Source organism: Trachemys scripta, chromosome 4, assembly GCF_013100865.1.
Source record: "Trachemys scripta elegans isolate TJP31775 chromosome 4, CAS_Tse_1.0, whole genome shotgun sequence".
In the NCBI taxonomy this organism is placed as follows: Eukaryota; Metazoa; Chordata; order Testudines; family Emydidae; genus Trachemys; species Trachemys scripta.
The window spans coordinates 124,044,229-124,069,392 of record NC_048301.1 but is presented as its reverse complement, the minus strand read 5'-3'; the positions used below and the strand labels follow the sequence as shown (position 1 = coordinate 124,069,392).

General features: G+C 45.6%; 1 protein-coding gene across 34 annotated transcripts in view; it reads left to right on the top strand.

Moving 5' to 3' along the window:
- The window catches only part of NFASC (neurofascin), a 187,997-nt gene that overhangs the window by 139,112 nt on the left and 23,721 nt on the right, over positions 1-25,164 (top strand). For 20 of the 34 annotated variants that reach the window (XM_034767198.1, XM_034767200.1, XM_034767196.1 and 17 more), the window contains 4 exons: positions 4,652-4,774; positions 5,961-6,134; positions 14,696-14,710; positions 23,542-23,694. The exons of 1 other annotated variant lie outside the window; for it this stretch is intronic. In XM_034767198.1, coding sequence (XP_034623089.1) covers positions 4,652-4,774; positions 5,961-6,134; positions 14,696-14,710; positions 23,542-23,694 — 465 coding nt within the window. The remainder of the gene's footprint in view (positions 1-4,651; positions 4,775-5,960; positions 6,135-14,695; positions 14,711-23,541; positions 23,695-25,164) is intronic. 13 more of the 34 variants (XM_034767209.1, XM_034767221.1, XM_034767224.1 and 10 more) reach the window with 3 other exon arrangements.

Here is a 25,164-nt window from a genome sequence, read left to right as displayed (position 1 = left end):
CTATAAGAAGGGAGATGAACAGGGATCTGTCATCTCTCAAGTGAGTGCCCCCACCTAAGGATATTTTGATGTGGGTTGTGCATCCTCTGTTGTTGAAACTGTTCCACTTTAATTAACTCTGAATTGGGCCACAGACAGCCGGAGAATCACTCTATCGTCCATGGCTTGGGTAGTCACCAAGGCTGGGGGAGAGTGATGCTTGATGAAAAGAAATCTGTATAGCACCCACCTACCTCTCACGTGGCTGTCCCAACTGCTGGGTACTCTGCTGTGGGGGCTCTTTCAACCTTTCCTGTTGAAGCTGTTCCACTTTAATTAACTATGAATGGGGCCAAAGCAAGCTCTAAAGATAAGAAGTGTGCTGTAGCTCAGTGGATAGGGCTCTTTCCAGGGATGCTGGTTCAAGTCTTTCCCGTGCCTGGTGAGGGACAAGGATTTGAAGAGGGAGTGCCCTCAACCTTTCCTGTTGAAGCTGCTTCCACTTTAATTAACTCTTATAATGGTCCAAAGCAATAAATAATAATAATTAATGGAGATATCCCATCTTGTAGAGCTGGAAGGGACCTTGAAAGGTCATCAAGTCCAGCCCCCTGCCTTCACTAGCAGGACCAACTACTGATTTTGCCCCAGATCCCAAAGTGGCCCCCTTAAGGATTGAACTCACAACTCTGGGTTTAGCAAGCCAATGCGCAAACCACTGAGCTATCCCTCCCCCAGGGAAGGATAGCAAAGATGATTTACAAGCAGCCCTATATAGCCTGGTGGCGAGGGCCTGCACCTATGGTGCTGGAAACCCTGGTTCAAGTCCCTGGTCCTGAAGGAGCTAGGATTTGAGCCATGTGTCTCTTGAAGCTGTCTCCACTTTAGTTAACTATGAACTGCGCTGGGGACTAGTCTAGGGTCACTCTGTAGTCCAGTGGTTAAGTTACTTGCCTAAGAGGTAGATGATGCTGGTTCAAATCCTTCCTCTGGCTCTTTAAAAGGATTTGGAGAAGGCTGTCCCACCTCCCAGGGGAGAAGTGGGAGGTTCCTGTTTAGGTCTCCTTTCGCTTGTGGAAGGCCCTTGTCTTTCTGGAAACAGAAGGGGGTTTGAACAGAGATCACTCACTTTACAAGTGTGGTGGGCAGTGGCTGGGAGGTGGGAGGTCTCCTGGAAGGTGGGAGAGCCTTGGCACAACCCCTTGCAGAGGAGGGGTTGGGCCTGGAGTCTCCCAGAGCCTGGGCGGGTAGCCTAGCTGCAGGGGACAAAAGAGTGACTTGTTTTTTAAGCAGGACACTGCCCCCGCCCCCACATTTAAGTAAAAGGCCCCAGAGGCAGCTGATACATGTTGTAAACCCCTTCCCCACCACAAGGATTGAACCAGGGCCCTCAGCATCCTAGGGGAGTGCCCAAACCTCTACACCAGAGAAGGCAGCTCTTTAGAAGAGCTTGCTTTGGAGCAATTCATAGTTAATTAAAATCGAAGCAGCTGCAACAGGAAAAGTTAAGGGCACTCCCTCTTCAAAGGCCTGCTCCTCCAGACATAGGAATTGAACCCACATCCTCAAATGGAAATACCCCAACCTCTGAGCTACAGCGGGTGTCTCATTTTCATATCTTGCTTTGGCCTAATTAATGGTTAATTAAAATGGAAAAGCTTCAATAAGAACCACTGCTCTAGATCGTAGTTGGAGACAGCTCCGTAGATTTTCATTGGCGCTGCACCTTTTAGCAACTGGCAATGAATCTTTTAAGGTTTACGTTTATGGTCCTGTACATTATAAGTAACAACGTGGGGTGGAGAGGCATGATGGAGGCTGTAACTCTTCCTCTATTGTCTTTTTAAAAGCTTACTTTTAGTCAAAGTATCATCATTCATTGAAATTTGTAATTAAAGGGGGAAATAAAGCCATTAGGCCAAATCCTGAAGCCCTTCAGACTGCAAAACTCCTACAATGGGTTTGCCCAAGAAAGGAAGAGCTTTTCTAGCTGTGCTCCATTACCTGTGTGTTACGGTTCTGTACCATTTGGCCTAGATTTGTGCATATACAAATCCCAGCAAGCTGTGGTGATTTTATAACTCCCTTCAGCACAAAACCAGGTCTGATAATGCTCTCAAGAGGTGCAGCTTGTTAGGAAATTGTTTAAGCAGCTCTTCTCTTGTTCTAATGGGGGTAAATTGATATGTATTAGCTTCAAAGCTTCCCTTTCAAAAACAAACACTGTTCAGTAGCCCAGCTCAGTGACAGAATCTGATTCACGTTCTGCAGTTATGACCAAAGCTGAGAGCAGGATTTGGCCCACACTACGTAACAAGTTTATTGCTTTGCCAGCTCTGAACATTTTGGCTGTATGCTCTTCAGGACAAGGCCTATGGTATGTGTGCTGTGCCTAGCACAATGGGGCATCCCTGCCCTTACCCTAAAACTGTTCTGTGCTAAGGAGCAGTGAAGTCGCCATGCAGTTTGTCCAGTTTCAATAGGACATATCAAATACCAGTGAGACAAAACACACTACCAACCAATGCATCGATACACCTATTCAGTTGCCCTGCTGAGCTGCTCTGTTGTTTAGAACAAAGGGTGACTGACAGGTTATCCATTGTGCCTCTGGATGCACCATGTGCCACTCTGATCCCTGGGAAGTCACATGCACATCTCATAGGACGGAGCCACCCCATCGACTGGCAGTACACCTTGAATCAGTCTTTGCATTTGGAAAGCAAGCCACATCACCATAACCACGTATTTCAAAGCGCCAAATGGGACCTGCCAACCAGTCCCCTCTACACAAAGCTCTAGGATGTAAGGGCAAAATCTTGTCCCTAGTGCTGTACGCAAACAAGTTGTACATTCCAAGAGCCATCCAGGTTGTGTGGCTTGGCCCCAAGTGGGCAAGAATGCAGGGGGGGGCGGGGAGTGCAGACTGCTGCATATATGCACATCCTAGCCAAAAGACACTCTTGGGGAGCTGGGTGATCTTCCGAGTTCTCACAAAAGCTAGGCAGGAGCACTGGAACAAGGGGGCCCAGGTCCCCATCACTTTTAAAAGTGATAGCCCTCCCACTTTTTACCGGCTGTAAGGGCATCGAAGGGGAGGGGAGTGAGCAGAGGGCAGGGTCTTGGGGGGAAAAGGCAGCATGGGAGCGGGGCCTTGGGGGAAGGGGCAGCGCTAGGGCAGGGGCTCAGAGTGCCATGAGGGTGGGGCCTCGGGGGAAGGGGCAGTGCAGAGGGTAGGGTTTGGGCACCGGTGCCCCCCCCCTTTAGGGAGCCTCTGCCATTCCTGACTCTAGGGAGTCTCCTGCCACAGGAGATACGCTAAAGGTGGAAAAACCCTTCCTGTACCTCCAAGCATACCCATGCAGTGCAGGTGTTAGAAATCCCTGTACACTGAGGACTGTTTCCTCCGATTGGTAGGAGCAAAACAGATATCCTAACAAGGGGGTTGACAGGCTTGGAAGAAAATTAGGTAAAACTGCAAAATATCACAGGGCCACCTGTTCAATAACCGCACCTCACATTGGCTCTTCCATGTGTAGCCTTCCTGCCAAAAGATGAGTTAATGCCAGCCAGGTGCTTGGCCTTATGTGGTTTTATTGTATCCTCATGTTAGTAAACCAGGCCCTCTCTGCTCTGCAGTAGATTACAAGGTAGCAGTGGCAGGATATCTTACTGGACATTGTTATAAACAGAACAGCAGTTGCAGTTTTTCTTTGGTGGGGGAAAGACCTTGACCAGCCTCTCTGTATAACAGGAAACAGACTTCAGGGGTGCAAGCGCAGAGGGTTGGTGTAATGATACCCACAAAAGGTATCTTGGTAGATAAACTACACCTACAAGTTATGAAATTGGGTCAAGAACACCAGTTCTTCGTCTCCAAAACACAAGCGTGTACCATGTGAGCCAAAGGAGATTGCCTGTTACAAACTGTGGTGGTAAGTCTAGCCCCCGCAGAGCAAATATCTCTGACAGCTAGTGATGGGACACTGCTTTGGGAGATCTGTGAGTTACTACAGAGAATTCTTGGGCAGGTGCCTAGCTGGTGGGTCTTGTCCACATTCTCAGGGTCTAATTGATCACCACATTTAGGGTCGAGAAGCAATTTCCCCCCATCTCAGATTTCCAGAGAGCCTGGGGTTTTTCACAGCATGGGGCCCGAGCCCCTTGCAGGTTTAAACTAGTGTAAATGGTGGAGTCACTGTAACTTGAAGTCTTTATACCATGATTTGAGGACTTCAGTCACTTGGTGAGAAGTTATGGGTCTATTACAGGAAGAGGGGGGTAGGTGAGGTTCTGTTGTCTGCAATTTGTAGGAGGTCAGACTAGCTGATCACGATAGTCCCTTCTGACAGTAGGTATGATATGCACACTGCACTGGTCTGGTTCCCATGAGAAGAGAATTATCAAACTGCAGTACACGCATCTCAGTTAATGAATAGACATGATTCTGTTGCATCCAGTGTTGGATTCACATGCAGAATTGTTCTGAGTTTTAATGCGCTTATGAAACCCCCAGTGCTGGTGCATGGTTTTTAATGCAGTTTTTGTTCCATCAGCATCTGAGCTTTGTGTGTGTATCTTTATTATGTCAGCCACCCTGCAACATGTACCATGTTGTAAGGTATGTTGTCTTTTCTTTCCTTCTCCATCCTGGCCCCATCCTCCTCCCAAGTACCCAGTGTCCCCAGGTATTTCAGAATCCGACAGCCTAACCTGGAAACCATCACTTTGGAATGGGGCCACCCTGAACATCCCAATGGAATTATCACTGGATACAACCTTAGATACCAAGCCTGTACGTTCCACACCTGTTTGTTTTTCTCAACTGATCAGTGATTTTTAACTCATCAAGTGTTCTCTTGGGTGAGTAGGTTATTCAGCGCCAAACCCAGAAAGAGTTCCTCCTCCCAGGCGCTAAAAGGTATTTTCCAAAATATGACGGCACAAGAGTAGCCTTTAAAGAATTAGAGACTTCCATGACAAGGTAAAACATTTGCTATTTCTGAAGGCGACAAGTCCTGCTGCAGTGCTGAGTGCCTGCACCATTTCAGTGTAAGCCGGTAGGGGTTGCGGGTGCTCAGCATCTCCCAGCACTTGGCCATAGAGGGAGAAATAAGGTTTAGCCCCAGACTGCAATAATAAATTGCAAGCAAAGTCTAAGTACAGTGAAATTGGTACAGCAGATTCTTTCTCTCTCACTCATACACACACACAAACACACACACACCTGGAAGATTACTGCAGAAAGAGTCAAGTATCAGAGGGGTAGCCGTGTTAGTCTGGATCTGTAAAAGCAGCAAAGAGTCCTGTGGCACCTTATAGACTAACAGACGTATTGGGGCATGAGCTTTCGTGGGTGAATACCCCCTTCGTCGGATGCTCCAATACGTCTGTTAGTCTATAAGGTGCCACAGGACTCTCTGGTGCTTTTGCAGAAAGAGTGAAACTGCCCCCACAGTATCCCCAAACAGTATGGAATTCAACGCAATGCAGATGGCCAAATATCAGGGCTGTGCACAACACAAAACTCTTATTGTGAGAGCTTAAGCAGGACACATACCAGCCCTCTGCATAGGTGTGAATCTCATCTCTAGCCTGCAGGGGTGCTGGAAAAATTTGTATAGTGGGGGGGTGGAGGGTTGAGAGCCATTGAACTGAACTGTAAACCATGGATATAGTGGAAACCACTTCAAGCCAGAAGGTGCAGCAGCGCCCTCCGCACCCTAGTTCCAGCACCTATGCTAGCCAGTACAGTTCAGCTGCACCATTACTCAGTGCACATCCCCCTAGGAGGCAGCTGGCTGCTGTTGCTCTCTCAGACAGGTTTTGTTGCATCTCCGCAAATCTTTCTATTGAGCATAGTCAACCCAGAAGCATATTGGACCATCAGCTGATTTTCTAGGGTGGGAGGAGATGAAATGTGTAACATAGCATGTGTCTGAAACAAAGCTGAAGCCTACACAGCTTGCCTTTCTCCCCAGTTAATGGAACCAAAACGGGCAGAACGCTGGTAGAGACCTTCTCCCCCAACCAAACAAGGTTTACGCTCCAGAGGACAGACCCCATATCGCGCTATAGATTCTTCCTGCGTGCTAGGACACAGGTGGGAGATGGAGAATCCATTGTGGAAGAGTCACCAGCCCCACTGAATGAAGGTAGGTGGACGACAGCATTGCTGTGACTTTGGGGGTGGGATACATGCTCCCAGAGGAGTTAACACACGAGGAGCATTATGCATGTCTTCCAAAACTACAGACTACACTGAAAATCACATACAGAATGTGGTTTTACTAAGGGAACGGGTAACTTTCTCACCATGACATAAGCAGAACCAATAGTCCCTAAGCAAGAAAGTTCTACTCTGTGCCTCAGTTACCCATCTGTAAAATGGGGATAGCACTGTTAAGGATGTTGTGCAGATAAAATCCATTCATGATTGTGAAGTGCTCAGATACTACATTAATGAGGGCCATACGAGTACCTAGTTAGACAGGCAAATGTAGTGACTGCTTTTCCAAATTGAGGCACTTAAGGACTGCCATAGTGCATCAGAATAATGGTCCATCTAGCTCAGTATCTTATCTCCAACAATGGCCAGCACCTGATGCTTCAGAGGAAAGTGCAAGACCCCTCAGAGAGGACAATTATGAAACAATAACCTGCCCTTATGGGAAGTTTCTTCCTGACCCCAGGCAGTTAGTGGTTGTCTTATGCCCTGAAGCAGGAGGGTTTATCTCTTTTACAACTACAGGCAGATGCTTGCTGTATTCACAGCAGTAAACTCTGTCTTCCTGATGGCACTCTGCCTGCCCCTTCACGTGCTGTGTAGTATCACTTACATATATCCTCTATGGGGAAACAGCGTATGCAGAGTGAGAGACTCTCTAGTAGGCCTTTTCCACCTTAAAGAAGATTTAGGTCAGATATTAAGAAAACTTTTTAACTACAAAGATAATTAAGCACGGGAAAGGGTTACCTAGGGGAGTAGTGGAATCCCTGGCACTGGAAATTTTAAAGACCGGGTCAGACAAAATTCCCATTAGGGATGGTCTAGAACCAATATTACTTGGTCCTGCCTCAGTGTGGGAGGCTGGATTAAATGACCTCTTGAGATCCCTTCCAGCCCTACATTTCTATGACCTTTTTACTGTAGCTCCACATGGAGTTCACCACAGAAACGTTCAGTGCAGATTCCAGAAATGGTATTTACATTGAAAAACCTCTTTGAACAATACTGCTGTGTCGATGTTATGCCTGGGAGACAATGGGTCAGAGTGATCCAGTGAGGACGTATCAGTGGGATACAAAAACGTAGCTGGGTGATCTAACCATTGGCAGGCTGCTAGGGAATCCCTGCAGTTTGACAAGCTCCTAGTCTAACGAGAAGTAGCACCTCCACTGGATTTCATTGCCCGACCTGGTACGCTGTCTGGGTATATTGGGAATGTTGGACCCTAGCTACTAGCCCACAGGCAGGAAGAAGAAGCTGTTGGGGCTTTGCACTCAATCTGGCAAAAGAAATGAAGGGAGTGAGCAAAAGATCCAAGTTAATTAATGGGTTTTGGCGATCGGTGTGTGTTTAGTCATTAACAGTGGGGTTTATACCAGGATATTTATAATTGACCTTCAAAAGCTACAACATACAAGTATTTTGGCATTTGCACGAGGAGGGTCCAGCGAAGAGGAGAAAACTTTGACCCAGCCAGTGTCAGGAGATCTAGTTTATCAGTATAACTAGGAAGACAATCAAAGGGACACAGGGCTGTTGTCTAGTGGTTAGAATCAGAGCTGACAGGGTTTAAATTTGGGGTGGGAGGGTCCACTTAATCCATCCCCCAAAGGAACTGTGCCATTGATCCACAGAGGTGCTTCTACTGAGCTGAGCTCTCTCTTTTTCCTGGAAGAGAGTGTACACTTCAGATAGCCACCAGAGGGAACTATCGAACAGCATTTGCCCCGAGCTTGGAATTCCTCTGAAATAGCTTTGTATCTTCCTTGCAGTTACAAAGTGCATTTCTGAGACTATGCCAGTATGTAGAACGTGAGGAACAGCCTCTCTTACTTTTGAGGTGCCCAAACTCTGAAGTAGAATAGCTCACTACTGTGTATCTCTGGGTAGGGTTCTGTTGACAGAGAAACAAGGTGGGTTGGCACTCTTGGACTGAGCTATTGCCAGCCTAGAAAGAGAAAGTGTAGTCAACAACTGTGCCCAATAATCGGCATCCTGTGTTCTTTGCAAGGCCTACTGCATGCTACAGCTTGACCCAGTCTAGCAACAACCATCTTCAGATACAGATGTTAAGTACAGTTCTTCTTCGAGTGATTGCACATGTCCATTCTAATATAGGTGTGCGCACACCCCAAGCACGGTTGGTGGAAATCTCTCTCTCAGTGGTGACTTGTTGGCTCTGGTACTCCATAGTGTAGGTAGAAAGGGCCAGGCTAACCCTGCGCTCCATCAGTTCTTTCTGAATGCGGTGATGGTCACTGGAACTACTCTCCTTGCTGCAGCAAGCTTTTCTCAGTGGTCTTCATTTTTTCTCCATTTTTCTTCATACTGTACATAGAGTGTAAATAGTTATTAGTTTTGTTGGCGCTTCTCCGTAACTTAGTGGAGTTTTGGCCTGTCCCCAGTGCTGAGTCATGCCTTTGTCACCAGGCTTCAAGCCGAGGCATTTGCTGGGCCACAGATCTGCTGGTGCTCTCAGTACCACTGTTGCCAGCTGTACAAGAGTTGGCGGCCTTGGTGCTGGTGGGTAGGAGGGAATGGGTAACCTCCAGCTGCTATCCGGTTCCGGGCTCCGCGGTACCACCTAGAGGGAAACCGTCCTTGCTGGTCTTGGCGCAAGCTTCCCCGCCCCAGCACCCATCTCCAGCACTGGTGGGAAGTGCACCTCCATGGATCCGGGAGGAAGGCTCGTCAGAGTCGGTGGTTGGCTGGTACTCTTCTCGTCTGAGGAGCCCTCATTATCCTTCCTGCCATCCCTACCCCGCTGTGGATCCTGGACAGGAGTGCCATGGAGCGCTTGGCCTAGCAGTCATAGGCCTATACGGTGGCCCTTTTGGAACCTCTGGGGGTTCCCCCTGATGCCAGGGCCCCATTCTCTGCCCCATCATCCCAGTCAAGACCTGCAGAGGAAACGGAGTAGGGGTTTTAGGCACGGTCACTCCTATCTACCTCACTGTCAATATCTGCCCCTCCCAGACACCCAGGGGGTTCAAAGCAGACCTCTTGATGGGACACTCAAGGGTGTTATACCAGTTCCTATCTCACCGGATCTTCTGTCCCCTTTATTTTCAAACCACCTGTCCCCATAGGTGCTGGAACTAGGGGTGCTGCGGGTGCTGTAGTACTCCCTGGCTTGAAGTGGTTTCCATCATATGCAGGGTTTACAATTTGGTTCACTGGCTCTCAGTACCCACACTATAGAAATGGTTCCAGCACACCTGTCTGTCCCCCTTCAGCACAGCGTGGTCTCATATCACCAAGGATCATTAGGTGCTGAACATGGTGGAAGCGGGTTATATGCTCCAATTTATTTCTACCCCCTCACCCTGTCCCTTTTCAGGGACCCCTCTCACAAGCAGTTTCTAGTCTAGGAGGTACAAGCCCTCCTCAGAGTGGGAGCTATGCAAAAGGTTCCACAGAATTTAAGAGGGAAGGGGGTTTACTCCCATTCTTCCCTAATTCCAAAAGCAAAGAGTGGTCTCAGACCTAGTCTAGACCTCCACTGTCTCAACAGCTACCTCAAGAAACTGAAGTTCCCCATGGTCTCTCTGGCTTCCATTATCCCCTCTCTGGATCCTAATACGTTGCCCTCGATTTAAGAGAGGCCTATTTTCACGTTTCGATTTTCCAAGTCCACAGAAGATTTCTCAGATTTGTCATCAGCCAGGCCCACTAACCAATTCATGGTTCATCCATTCGGCCTGTTGGCGGCCTCACAGGTGTTTGCAAAGTGCATGGCAGTAGTGGTGACCTTCCTAAGAAGACAGGAAGCGCAAGTCTTCTCGTATCTGGATGACGGGCTAGTCAGGTCGGTCTAAGGTTCAGATAAAGTCCAGTATCACCTCATTTCAGTCAACTTTCCAGGCACTGCATCTGCTAAGGAACAAGCAGAAATCTATTCTCACTCCAGTGCTGAAGATAGAGTTTATCAAAGCGATGTTTGACTTCACCCAGGCCACGGCCTCCCTCCCAGAATGCTGGTTTCAGGCAATCGCGTGACAAGTAGCGCACGTCAAGGTCCACCCCATTATGACAGCCCATTTCTGTCTCAGGCTTTTAGGTCACAGGGCCTCATGCACGTACATGGTGCAGCATGCCAGGCTACACCTCAGGCGCATTCAGGCTTGGCTGGCCTCAGCGTACTTGCCGAATCACCACCATCTAGACTCGGTTCTCACATGTGTTCCCCAATCCTTGTTTCCCTCAATCAGTGGCTGGATCCTCTGACGGTTTGCACAGGCATTCCCTTTGCCCAGCCCCAACCTTCGTTATCCCTGATCTCGGATGCATCAGAGCTAGGCTGAGGAGCTCACCTGGGGCTACTTATGACCTCAGGCCAATGGTCCCTGGAAAAGCATCAGCGTCAGAGAGCTCAGAGCAGTCACCTCGCATTGCAAGCAGGAGCATACTAGTGCTCATGGACAACACTGCAGCCATGCTCAATCTCGACAGACAGGGAAGAGCTCACTCTTCCCCCCGTGTCAGGAAGCAATTTGCCTATGGGAGTTTTGCATAGTCCACTCAATCCAGCTTGAGGCTTCTCGCCTTCTGGGAGCGCAGAAGAAGCTGGCAGATCACCTCAGCAGATCTTTCTCCAATCACCATGAGTGGCTCCCTTGCCCAGACATCGTGAGGGATATTTTCCAGCGGTGTAGGACTCCCCCATAGACCTGTTTGCGACCAGACTCAACAGAAAGCGTCACTAGTTTTGCTCCCTGCAAGGTCACAGCCCAGGGTTCACTTATGGATGCCTTCTTGCTCCTGTGGACAGGGCACCTGTTCTACACTTTCCCTCCTATCCCATGCACAAGGTTCTGCTGAAAATCAAGCTGGACAGGATGTGGGTCATTCTCATAGCCTCAGCCTGGCCCCATCAGCACTGGTTCGCCATGCTGCTAGGACTTTCCTTAGCAACTCCGATGCTGCTCCCTGTACTCCCCAACCTGATATTCCAGGACCACAGTTGACTGCTTCATCCGAACTTCAGCACCCTCCACCTGACAGCGTGGACGCTACATGGCTAAATACCATAGAGCTGGTCTGCTCGGAGCAGGTCTGCTAGGTCCTGTTAGTTAGCAAGAAGCCCTTTCCCAGGGCTACATACCTCTCCAAATGGAAGCGGTTCTCCATTTGGCTTCCCAACATGGTCTCTTACCCATGCAGTCATCACTACAGGCCGTGTTTGAGTACTTGTTACACCTGAAACAATAGGGGTTAGCGATTTCATCGATTAAGGTACACCTCACAACGATTTCAGCATTCCATCCCCCGCTGGATAACCATTCCATTTTCTTACATGAGAGGTCTCTTCGTTTCCTCAAGGGCCTAGAAAGATTTTACCCACAAATACGAGAGCCAGTCCCTCCATGGGAACTAAGCCTGGTCCTATCAAAACTTTCAGGCCCTCTGTTTGAACCGCTCGCAATGTGCCACCTGTCGTACCTTTCCCAGAAGGTGGCCTTTCTGGTGACTAATACTTCAACCAAGAAGGGTCTCGGACATCCGCACTCTTACATCAGAACCCCCATACACAATCTTCTTTAAGGATAAGGTGCAGCTGCACCCTCACCCTGCCTTCCTCTCGAAGGTGGTTTTGCAGTTTCACAGTAATCAGTCAATCCTCTGGCCGGTTTTCTGCCTGAAACCACACATGAACAGGGAGGAGCAACATCTCCACCCTTTGGACCTCAGAAATGCCCAAGCATTCTACATAGAGACGACCAACCCATTCCGTAGATCCACCCAACTCTTCATAGTGGTAGCTGACAGGATGAAAGGCCTCCCCATCTCAACTCAGAGGATCTCATCCAGGATCACACTGTGCATTCGCACATGCTATGAGCAGGCAGGTGTTCCACCACAAGCTATCCTGACTCCACAAGGGCACAAGCATAATCAGCAGTGTTCCTGGTCCATGTCCCTATCGAGGACATCTGCAGAGCAGTGACTTGGACATCAGTGCATACATTTTCTATTCATGACACCATCATTCAACAGGCCAGAGATGATGCCAGTTTCGCTCGAGCTATGTTGCCGTCAGGATGTCTGTGAACTGCGAGTCCACCACCTATACAACTGCTTGGGAGTCACCTACATTGGAATGGACATGTGCAATCACTCAAAGAAGAAAGAAGGGTTACTAACCCTTCCATAACTGTTGTTCTTCGAGACATGTTGCACATATCCATTCCAAGACCCGCCCTCCTGCCCTTTTTTCAGAGTTGGCCAAAAAGAAGGAACCGAGGGGGCACGAGATCAGCTGGGACCTTTATACCAGTGCCATGAGCACACTGCACCAGAGGGCACCAGAGCCAACCTGACGGGTACCACTGAGGGGAAAATTTCTGGTGACTATGCTTGGGGTGTTCACACACCTACATTGGAATGGACATATGCAACACGTTGCGAAGAACAACAGTTACGGAAAGGCTAATAACCGTTTTTTCCACCAAAACCATGCTGCTTGACAACCCTTTATCAATATCCCTCGTCCAACAGGGATTTCATTTATTGTGGTGAGCTATCGTAAACCATGTTAGGTTAGGCCCCAGGCTTATCTGGATAAAGCACTTTCTGAATATAAACCCCCAACTGTATTACGTTTTTAGGTCTTTGGAATGTTCAAATCACAGCACCAACAGTAGCTATTTCACCCTAGCAACTCCCCTGTGCTAAGCATCACACAACAGTGCCCATATATTTTCTGCCAATCTTAAATTGTTTTTATTGGTGCAAGGAGAGTTATAAAACAAATGCATTCTCCAGTCCACAAAACCCTAAGAGCCACTGCAGAGACAGGCTGGGGGAGGCATGGTGCCACTTTCCCATCACCCCAGCAATCAACAGACGACCCGCAGAAGGAAACAGCCACAACTCAAATTCATAATAGGATAAAACGCCCATTGTGAGACATCGATCAAATGGAGTGAAAGGTCAGGAGCCCTTAGGGATGGAAGACAGACAAAGCTGGCTCTTTCCCTTCTATTGCATTTGCTAACAGACATACAATTCAATTAAACTTCCGATTTTATTTAATGGGTGTTTGCTTTTCTTTTTCCTCCTTAATTGTGGTGGGTGGGAAAAGTATCCTATTGAAAATACAGTAAAAATGAAAGGCTTTCTACGTGTCTTTAAGCAGACGGGCTCCAGAACTGTTACACAGTATTGTAATGTTGGCAAAACTGACGTTCAGTGGCGTGGGTCCCTGCCATACACTATTTTTCTGACGCAACGGCTTCCATGAATGCCCTGCTTAGAAGACAGGTACTGGATATGGATAACAACATCCCATAAGTTTGTTTGTTCCACATACGCTTGTTATTCACTTTGCTGGGTCACTGATAGTTATACTTTCCTAACAGATCTGTGGTGTTTGCCCACAGCTATCCCACAGTGCTAGCTGAGATGCACTGCATTTCCTTTCCATTACTCAGAATGAGAAATAACTATCTCAGCTGTAAATACAGGCCGTGAATTGTCAGCCCAAAAAAGGCAAGTTTCCCTTTCCTTGGTAAAGGCAGACAATGGCACTCATTGAGAGTGGGCTTTGACAGCTCAACCAATCCATTATCCATTAGTGAAAACAAAGAGTAAGGGTGAGATCTGCTCATCTCACTTACTTATGCAGTCTCACTGAAGCCGCATGAGTAAGGCGAGCAGGATTTGGCTCTAGAACATGAGAGCTGGTATGTATCTAACACAAGGCTAGGTTGGGCAGGATTTTATTAATGAATGGTATGTAACCTCAGTAAGCAGAATGTTGTTTAGCAGCTTTAAATGAGTTTGATTTGATTTTTTACATACCTGCTATAGACCCCCTAAAAAGAACTTGGAACTCAATGGAAGAAGGTTCAGAAAACCAACCCTTGAAATCAACTGCTTTAGTTCTGTCCTCAGAGATGGATACTAGACTCAATCATAAATAAATGTATCCAGATGTTGCTTCCATTTCTGTCAGGCTGCATTCAACCACGAGGGTAAAATTAAACACAGTTCTGTTTGATTCATTGATTACAACAGCTTGGGTCAGTTTCACAGTATGTACGTAATACGCCCTGAAGTTGGGTTTTACAGCAAGCTGAACATGGAGGGTCCAATTTTGTCCTCCCTTGAATGAGATGTAAGCGCATGCTTGAATGCTTTACTTAATCAAAGCCGCACACCAGGACAGAACCTGACCATTAGCATCCATTTGCTGGCGAGGCGAGGTGTGTTTAACTGGGAATGATGATTCATCTCTGACTCAAAGGGAATCTTCCTTCTCTTTGTCCTATGCAAATAGCGATAGTTATTATGTACAGAAAGGTGATTGCTGGGGGGCAGCTAATGCATTTTCTTTCTCTCTTAAAACCTTTGGTGACTCTGTGTATGACTGATCCCCACTCTCACTAATGTGCTGTGGTTTTATATATTCCTTTGTTTTCTCTTCCCCTCTCTTCTCTGCTGTCCTTGTATTCCCCTCCCTATACCTGGCGCTGCACTCTGAAGCCACTCCAACCCCAGGTACTGTACCAACTGGAGGAGGAGGTAACAGGCATGGGGCAATGCACAGTCAAGGGCTGTATCTAGGGTGTGCTGGCACTTAAGCATGCACTATGTTAACCCTTTCAATGAGCAAACTAAGCTATCAGAGGATAAATTGGCTGTAAAACACTGGTGTGGCGAACAAAGCACCACAAAGAGAAGAAAATATTATGGTACTACAATTAAGGTTGCAAGCATCAATGTATCTCTGCACAGTACTCAACCCCTGTTAATGGTCTGCAAGATCTAGCATCAGAAAACTAAATGAAACCCACTTAATCCTGCTTTTGCTGCAGAAGGGCCCAACACAGAGAAAACAGTGTGCAGTCTTGTCGTTAGAGCACGGCAGTGGGACAACCAGGGTTGTAGTCCCAACTCTGCACCAACTGCTTCACCTTTCTGCATCTCCATCCTCCATTCTGTCCAATGGGGACAATACGTTGCATTCATACTGCCTGAGGGTGTTACGTGCAGCTTAATTAATGCTTATCCTTAGAATGCATGTGACAATGCTAAGTAGTATCATATATAAACACTCCCAGGTACTGAGGGTATATTCACCTTTCTTTATGCAGTATTTTACACAAACAATGGCACTACACACTGAAAATTCCTGTACAACTCTTTGGCAGCTGTTACTCCCTTCTAGAAATACAGGGGTGTGTTACTTGCGGGTATGCTTGGCGTAGCCAAAGTTCTACATGCGAACACTGCAACGTACACGACACACTGTATTTATCCAATGGCCAGCAGCTATATAGTTCTCTCTTTCCCAGGCTTCCACTGAAAGGGTTAATAATAATGTTTGTGCAGCAGCTATGCATGTTTGCATGTTAGGCTATTTGCTGGCTTTGCCCTCTACTGCATATTTCCGTAACAACACTGAGATACAGAGAAACCATGTTCTTTTGAAAGGGAGTCTCTGCCTGCTTTCTAGGAAACCTAAATCCCCAACTACCCAAAATGTGTCAACATAGCAAACGCCAAAGCATAACTTCTGAAACTTTTTCTTTTTTTTGGGGTACAAATGTGGGGTTTTCCCCTCTGTAAATGCAACAGCATCACTGGCGTGCAACTTTCAGAGAAATGGCTTTTTCAGAGCAGGGCATTTTCAGCCGATTTTTGCAGAAGCTGTTGCAGCCAGGCTGATCAAGCCTGGGCGATTCAGCTGAGCAGTACATGGGATCATGTCTGCCAGCAAATGCATCTCAAATGCCCTGTGCCAATGAAGAGCTATTGATCTGAGATGACAGCACCCATTTTTGCATGCACTAAAGGGATCTGTAAGAAGCCATGCTTTATCTTCGTGGACACAGCACTGAGGAGTGGATAGGGGCATTTGGTTTTCCTTGTAAGGAAATGGGATTTCAATGGGAGATTTGCCTGTGTGATGACTGCAAACACAGGGCCTGTTTTCAGTCACAAAATGGTGTATTTTAGGTTCTGCTTTTCTACTTCACAGATGTCCCCCTCCCCCCTCTATTTTGTTACAGCAGTGTTTGTTTAATTAATATTATTTTGCAAACTTCCCTCACTTACAGACCTTTCTTTCTTTTACTGTATTGTCACTTCCTAAAACAAAGGGTACCAGATTGGTCTGCTTTGAGCTTTGAAGAACTGAATATAAAACATACGTAACTTTTCCCATATAGTTCCATAGCATCAATGAAACAGAGAACATCTCATTTCAACCCTAGTATAACATAGTTCACGGGGATCTAAAATTCCTGTCTGGGCCAGGGCCAACGTTTCTAGCTTTGGTGGATCCTGCCGAATCTTTCAATCTCATCTTTCTTCTTATTGCATCCAGCAGTTTCATCGTGATTTTAGCAGTTCATATTTCTCAAACTGCTGAAGTTAGATGGAATGCCTTGCCATTTGAATAGTGTGTTCCAAGCTCTCACTGACCAAAGGGACTGACAGAGTTTGGGTTGTATTCTACCAATATAAGCAATAAATGGCCACTAAGATTATGTTTGAACTGAAATGAGGAGAAATGTTAGTAATTGAAATGATGTGCTTGTTAAGCTCAGATTCCTTGTAGACTGCATTCCTGGCTTTTCAATGGCAAACAGTATTTGTTTCTTTCCGTAACAATTTGTGATATACTGGTCTGTAACCGGACTACTTGTCCCTTAGTCTAATGTAACTAGTAGTGATACATAAGATTGACTAGAACAAATCCCTGCCTTTGTATCAGTTAAAAATTTCACTCCACCTTGCACCAGTGTACGATTAGTAGTTACATGCTAGCAAGGAGTAGATTGTTGGAGTCACCTGATTTAAATTGCATTTGACCTAGAAGGCTCTTTATCTTCCTAACGAGTACAGGTTTCTAGTATAATTTTGTTTGACCTTCTTCTAAAGACTCGTCTCTCTGCTCAGCGACCTGGATTTTGCAGGTCCCTTAGGTGCTCTGTTACAGTGAAATTTGTCTTTAACTACTACTAATCTCAAGCTGTTTTCACTCAAAAATGGTCCTTTTGGGGTGGGATTGGGGGAGGGGGATGACCAACACACCAGTTTTCATGTTTTTTGTGAGTGTGTATGGGGAAATCAAACAAATTTGATGAAATCAAATCAAAAACTTCACCTTGTGAGGTTTACATTTCCTTACCAAGCCAAAACTAGAGATGGGCAAAGCAAAAGGAAAGGATTTACTTTATAAAACCCAAAGGGTCTCATTTACCCAATGAAGGAAGGAAATATTTGATAAGTCACATAGAGCTGGATTCTGTAGCACTATTGTCAATAGCAAAGCTTCAGTCTTACAAGATTGGGACCATAAATAATTTTTGTTCCTCCATATAACACAGTCTGTACATTGTACAGGTTAGAACTGGAAGCTTTTACTTGGAAGGATTATATTTTAAATGGCTAAATGCTGATATTTGTTGGTTTCTCCTTTTTCTCCTCCATAAAAGGAGCGGGGTTGGGGAGAACGCCATCATTAACACTCGACATTGACAGAAATGTAGCACTTGTGGAGAACTGCTGACTTCTCTTTTTTTGCAGTCCATTCAATCTGGCAATCTAATATGCAAACCCATCACTTGATTGTCCTTCTGAATCTTCTAGAGTTATTACATTTGGAACAAATTAGTATAATTCTTTTTCTTTGTACAATTTCCTCCTGTTGCAAAAAAAAAAAAAAATCACGAGGAAAGAAAAATCTCTTGGCGATACATTTGGCTATCCATCCAAATACATAAAAAATTCATGAACTCCCTCTGTCTACTGATGCTATATACATGCTCAGGGGTAAAGCAGTTATTACAGCCTAACATCACATTAAAAGCTTCCCTAAATAATTAAAGAGCAATATGGGTGTGCATTGGTTTGTCATATTTCACCGCACATGCAGAACTGCACCCCCAGCTTTCAAATGACTTGAATTCACAGTGGAGTTGGAGGGAGCCATGAATCTCTAGCCTAGTGCTGGAGCACAAAAGGAGGCAAAGAGTGGGGGAGTCGTAAATAAAACCCACTCTCGTGTGGTGATTGTAGCACAGAACACGGCCCATCTGCCTCATGACAAACTTTCTCCTCACATGGGTTTGTCACGTGGGGTGCAGGCTCCTGTCAAGGATCCATCCCTGCTGATGATCTGAATAATCCTGGGAGCAAACAATGGTGGGTTTTATTAGCGTATGCAGGTTCCAAGAAAGAGCATAAGTGGAGCCAGCGTGCCATGAAGAAACCATTATGTACCGGTCTCTCTCTCTCTCGTTTACTTTGGATTAATTAGCCTATTAACTCCAGCAGCCAGTGTGTCTGCTGCATTTTCCATCTATTTTACTTGAGCAACTGTGCCACACCCCTGGGACTCCATCCTCTGACCACATCTTTAGTATCCATAGAGGGAAGTGGCAGTGCACGGCTTTAGAGAGAAAGAGCCTGGGTCACAAAACTCAGGGTCTATTTGGATCAGAGCCTAGTTTGTCCTCAGATGAGTTGACGGTGAGGTGACTTTGCAGGTCTGGTTTACAGATTATTAATCCCATGTTTTAGGGAGAGTGAGTTGTCTAATGGTTTAGAGCAAGGGGAATGGAAATGGGGGACTAGAGGGACTCCTGAGTTTTATTCCTGATTTGCTGTGTGAACTTGGGCAAATCAGCACTAGATTTTCATACGTTGGCTTCCAGATTTGGTGGGTGCAATTTTGCCCTGCCATTTAAGTAGCTTACACAGCAAACTTTTCAAAAGTGGCCTTTGATTTCAGAGAACCTGCAGTTCCCATTAACCTGAGCAGTCGATGCTCAGCACTTGAAAGCCAGATCTAAAGTGTCTCCCATTGGGCATTGAACATCAGAGGCTCCACCTGAAATTGTTGGCCTTAGTAGCTAAAATCCTTGACTGAGCCTGCAAATTGGGACCATACATAGGTGGCTAAATAAGGTAAGCTGCCAAGTTTCATAATTTTGTGCTGGCTAAAATGTATAGTAGAGTTTTCAAAAGCACCTGTGTGACTTAAGAACACGGGTCCTATTGGAAGGTCCTTGAAAGTTAATGGGACTTGTGCTCCTACATCAATTAGGTGCTTCTAAAAATCCCACCCCTGGACTCTTAATTTCCCTGTGGCTCCGTTTACGTATCTGCCAACTGGGTACAATGATATATTCTCAATCAGGACAGGATTAGTTAAAGTGTTAAAGTGTTTTCCGATCCCCAAGAGCCTGACACTTGTAAAGGTTTAATACTTGAGTGTAGCTTTTAATGCCCCCTTGCCACTCATTTCAGACTCACTCCCTGTCTGCCCATCACCTGACAGTGTCTTTAATGTTCCTGATATTCAGAGAAGCTCTGATTCTCTGTCAAAGTCACCCTTTATCCTTCTTCAGTCTGGAGTCAGTCCTCATTAAGGGCTAGAATTCAAAGGACAGAAAATGTCCCCTTTCCCCCTCCCTCCCAAATTACCAGCTGAGCTATTCTTTAAGATTCATTTCATATTAAAAACCAAATGAGGTGTTCGCTTTGTATCGTCGGTCCTATCACAGGCGGATTAAGGCTAAATCCCCCAAACCTGGGGATGCGCTCTCCTTCCCAGCTCCTCCAGCTGGATTCTCGCCTTCCTCTCACTTTTGATCTTAGTGGTGCAGCATGGGGTTGCAGCCTGATAGCCTGCTTCTTTCTCACAGCTCCATCTGGGGCCCCTTTGAGCTATGGGGTTTCAGGATCAAAGCATCCTGCATTTACCTGTCCCTAGTCTGCCACAGGCTTGACATGATGATTCATTTTTGTAAGCACTGCAAACACACCCCGAATCTCTCTCACTGACTTTTATGGCAGTTGCATAATGCATTATCCTGATGCAAGGTGATGGCACTACCCTGGGGTATTGTTTCCAATGGAGCTATCACGGATTTGGGGCAAATACTTCATGTCATCACTGTCAGCCACAGCTGAGAGGCACAGCTCAGACTGTTAATAACTAGACCATCACCCTGGAATGTGAAGGACACCTCCAACAGCAGGAGCACTCTAATAACTGCACTCCACCTGTTTGTTTTTTAAATACATGAGGATCATAGCCTAATGTGAGGATTAGTAAATAAACACACATCAGCCAGCGTAATACAGTGTTAGCCATTCATACAAGATCAGTAACCCAAGCACCAAGAAAGGGGCATTGAGGGGAACAGACCCTAAATCCCTGGAAGTGCATTGGGTGCAAAATAGACCTTTAAGAATTTAGCAGGAGGCACACTTTAGTGGTATGAAAGCAGGACCGGGAAGCAGGAACTTCCGAGTTCTAATGCCAGCTTTGCCACTGACTCCTCTGTCCTTGAGCAAGTTACTTCTTTCTGCCTTGATTTCCCCCTGAGTAAAATGGGATACGGGTGCCTCACAGGGAAGCTGTGAGAATTCATTAGCTAATATTGGTTCCTACTCTGGATGTTTTCATTGGGTGTGTTCAAAACTCTGTATTCAGAAGGTTGTCCTTTTAGGGACAATTGAGTTAATATTGCCAGTAGCCACACTGTTCTCTTGAGCTTCAGAAAAATGCAAGGAATCTGCAGGGATAGCGCTGTTAATTTTTCTCAGCCCAGTTCAGGCTTTTGTACCTTATAGCCACAGGGCATAAGAAACACCCCTGATCTTATAATTGGCTAAGAGGAAGAACTGCAGGATAGCAGTCCTCTCCTCTCAAAGAGGCACTTGTATTGTGGTGGCCTAATCAAATAAGAAAGGGCTTTGTTATTCTGTGTCTCATACACACCAAGCAAGTTCTGTGGTTCTTTGACTTGAGCTCTGTTTCTGACACACTGTATTTTCTCTGGATTGTCTCACATGTTGTTTGGCATTCTTGCTTCTTCATCAACATCAATCAAACCTTTGACAAGGGAGTGACAAGGAGGCTTTCGATGGCTGTGCTTGTGCATGACGCTGGCTGTCATTCTGTTTGTATCTGAGTGCTAAAGGTCTGTTGCTGACACGATATTGTGAAAAGGGAAGCCATGCTGTCTTGCTTCCATACTGTAAACAGTTTCATTTTCTGTTTGAGTGGGTTACTGGGATTTTCAATGTCTGTTTGGTATTTATTCAGTGACGTGCTGTGAGGGGAAATTGGCAGGGAGATGCACTGAGAGATTTAACGGTTCTATTCCATCTCTGAGCTCTAAGAGTCTAATTTTTGGACCACCGGAAATGTTCTGGTTTTACAAATATTTTGTGGGTGGGACTCTTTGGGTCTAGCTGCTTTGAAACCAACAAGATACACAATATGTGCACACAACCCTTCTGTGTGTCTCTGGGAAGCCCACTGAGGCACAAGCTGATTCTTAAGCAATGAGGGACCCTGGAATACAGCAGAGTCATGTGCAAAGAAGCATCTCTTTCAAGAACCAAAATAATGCCTTAGTTCTGCAGTCGGGCCCTCAGGGAGCCCCTCTGAAATCAGTTGGGGTCTACTTGGGCACAAGACCTGCCAAACTGCAGACCCAGGTAAAGTGAAAACGAGGAAGTGGCAAAGATCTGGTTTTGTTCTGGGCTGTCTTTTTAGACTCCCCCCCTAAAGTTGGTTTTATTTGGATAAAGGTCATATTTAAAATACGTCCTCTACTAATTCTCACTCATAACCAGGAGAGGCATGGCATGTCACCAAATCACAAGAATAAGCAAAGCAGAATTTTATAAAAACCTAGGATACTTCAGTACAGGGATCGCAAAGCAAATTTTTGATGAATTATTCTGACAATTACTGTTTAATTTTAGACCAAATCCAAATTTAGCCAAAGGCAATAACCCTTTGAGGGTTAGGTTATCCAGTGCTGGTGCAAATATTTCACATGGCCTGACCTTCATTCATAGCTAGAAGCATTTGGACAAGCATCTCCAAATAGCAAAATAACCCTCATATCTACCTTGGTAATAGATTTTAAGGCCAGAAGGGACCATTGTGATCAACTTGTCTGATCTCTTGCGCAACACAAGCCATAGGATTTCACCCAGTGAGTCCTATTAACAAGGACCATCTACTGTCATCTACCTAGCTAAAGGCACTGGCTGCTATTCTCCCATTCAAATCTTTTGAGGATTAGGGTCCTGATTTATCCAAAAAGTGTGTAGACAAATCCAAAAAGTGAAAGGATTTCTTAAATACCATAACTCAGCCTGTGGAGAGAAAAAAGCACAGAAAAAAAACACCACTCTCCGCCTATTGGACCATCAGTCGATAGGGTTCAGTATTCTTTAGATTTGCATCACAACCACTGAGGGACTAGAGAGAAAGGGGTGTATCCTTCCTTGCTGGGTGTGTGCATTATATCTGTCTAGATCCCCTTTTCTCTCCTGAAATACAGCAAAAGGGGGATCTGGATGGAGTGAGGGGGAAATGGGTTTATAGAAAACCTAGACTATGCAAGCCTCATCCTAAATAAATAAATAGAAAAGGCAGGTGAGGGGAGGCAAAGCTGAAGCCATCCCCCACCAGATTAAAACAGAAAGCTGCATCCCCGTCCTACGAATGCCTCTTCAGCCCCAACAGGCTCCAGCATCTTTAAGACGAGCTAGAATGGAAACAGTTAAAGTGTCTGCTGGCAGAATGCTGTCAGCTCAGAAATGCTGTTGGTCTAGTTCAGGGGTGGGCTACGCTAATTGAATTTTGCTTTCCTAGTCTGTGACAAACTGGATTATTATATTTTGTTAAGAGTGAAATCTTATTTAAAGGGGACTTGACTGCTCTGAGCGAACGTCTCTTCTCAGTTACATTGGGTGTAAAGTGGGGAGTAGAAACTGGCCCTTCTGTTCATCTTCCAAGAGGACATAAGTAGGTCACTTTTTTTTTTTTTCTGTCGTTCCAATGATGGCAGTTCTTGCTGTTTAATGAGTAGAGGTGGTGGTAGGGATTTAAGGCAGAGCAGCCGAAAAGAGAGGCAAGTTGTTAAGCATGGGAAAGGGAATAAAACCAACAGCCAGCCCAGAACAACACTGGGGGCTATTTGTTTGAGGCCTGAGCTCACCCACTTCCTGCTGCGTTTCACGTGTTTGTTCTCACTCACCTACAGAATTTTTTGCGTGTCCCTTTATCCAAGAGATTCCAGGCACCCCCACACACCCGCCTCTGCTGGCGCTGAAGTGCATGACTGTTGCTAAAAATGTGCACTTGGAAAGAAAATGAAAACTAAGCTTCATTCTCTCATTTCAGATGGTTCGGTTTGTTCCCCCTCTCCCACCAACTCCTGTTTTTCTCTGTGTCGTGCCGCGCCACTCTGCTTTCTCTCTCGTGCGTGCGTTTAGCCTTTGGGGATGGCAAGAGTTAAGGATATAACCTCTTCTAAAACTGCAGTTTTTACATTTCCCTCTCCCAGCTGCAACCTCGTTGCCTACAACTACAGTCAGTCTAACCAGCACTACAACCATCGCCACAACCACCACCACAGCTGCCACAACCACTACAACCGTCGCCAGCACTACAACCACTACGGAGAGTGCTCCGACAGCCACCATTAAGCAGGACTTTGGTACTACGCTTTCCTATTTCCTCTAACCCACCTAACTGTAGCTGGGCCTTTCACCTATTTCATGTCCATACTCAGGTTTAAACGACAAGCCAAGGGTGGAATTTAACCCAACAAGTGGGGGACTTCTTAGTGCTTTGGGGATGGCTTAGCAAGAAATCGGAGGAAATGGGACATAGGTGTCAAAGCACAGGACTAGTTTACAGGTGTTTGGGTTCTAATCCAACTCACCGTGCCTCAGTTTGTCCATCTTTACAATGGGAATAATATCACGCTCCCAGGAGTGGTGTGATTTTAATTAACAAATGCAAAACATTTGAAAAAATTAGGTGGAAGACAATACAGAAGGTCACAAAGTATTATTAAATCTTCTATTACCACCTCAGAAAAGGGATTCTATTATTATTATTATTATTATAAAGAATTCCACTTCAAGTAAAGCACAGCAACTGAGGTAGCAGACCCATTATTGTGCATGGGATTCTTTTGGTTTATGCTTACCGCTCTCTTTGTAGTACAATCTAGATATATAGCCCATGGGAAATTTGGGGAAGTATTTAAAATTGCAAGATGCAGACAAGTTCCATCTTTGGGCCAGGATCAATTTATCCCGTGTCTCTGCTGGGAGGACTACATCCTGCATTTACATGGGGATGGACTCTCTAATGTAACAGGATTCTAAATATCCTTAATCTATTGACAGGGAAAATGGAGAGAGGTCTCTGTTGCTTTTTAAAAGAGAAGTTACAGTAATTGCATCTCTGGTAAATAGACTGGTACTTACAGATAAATCACTACATTATCATTTGTATTCACTAATCCAAAAAGTGCACTAAGCTTGTGGCAGAAGCTAATACAGTCAAAATAGTTCATAGTTAAGACTCAGCTCCTGTAGACAACTGTACATATAAGAATCACATGTGTATGTTGTTCCTCTTCATAGAGGAAAAACATCACACTGATTAGTAATGAAAATAAAGAGGATTCTTTATTGGGGCTGCTAGATGCAGACAGAACCTATGCTTCTCTCTAGCTCCTAGAGTAGCTAAATGCCTTGTCTACATGATAAAGTTATACCAGTTTAACTCAAGATGTTAAACCAATGTAAACCCCTGTCTATTCACCCACATATCAGTTGAGCTGAAATTGATTAGGAACATGTTTAAGCTAAGCTGCAATAAGCTACTCAAACTGAAGTAAGAACATCCATAAGGGGTTTGGACTAGTTTAACCAGATCAATTCATACACCAATTTAAGTTGAAGAGATGCAACTTTCTCATGCAGACCAGGCCAAAGAGACTCGGCTGCCTAGTGTTGCTACGCAGGATTTCCACAACTAAGCAGCATAAAAGGATTTGCTACCAGAAAGGTCTCAGACAAATTATTACATGAGAAATGTTCTCAGTAATTGAAAATAGGCAGTACCACAGAAGCAGTATGTACTACCACAATACAGAAAAGGCGACACTGAA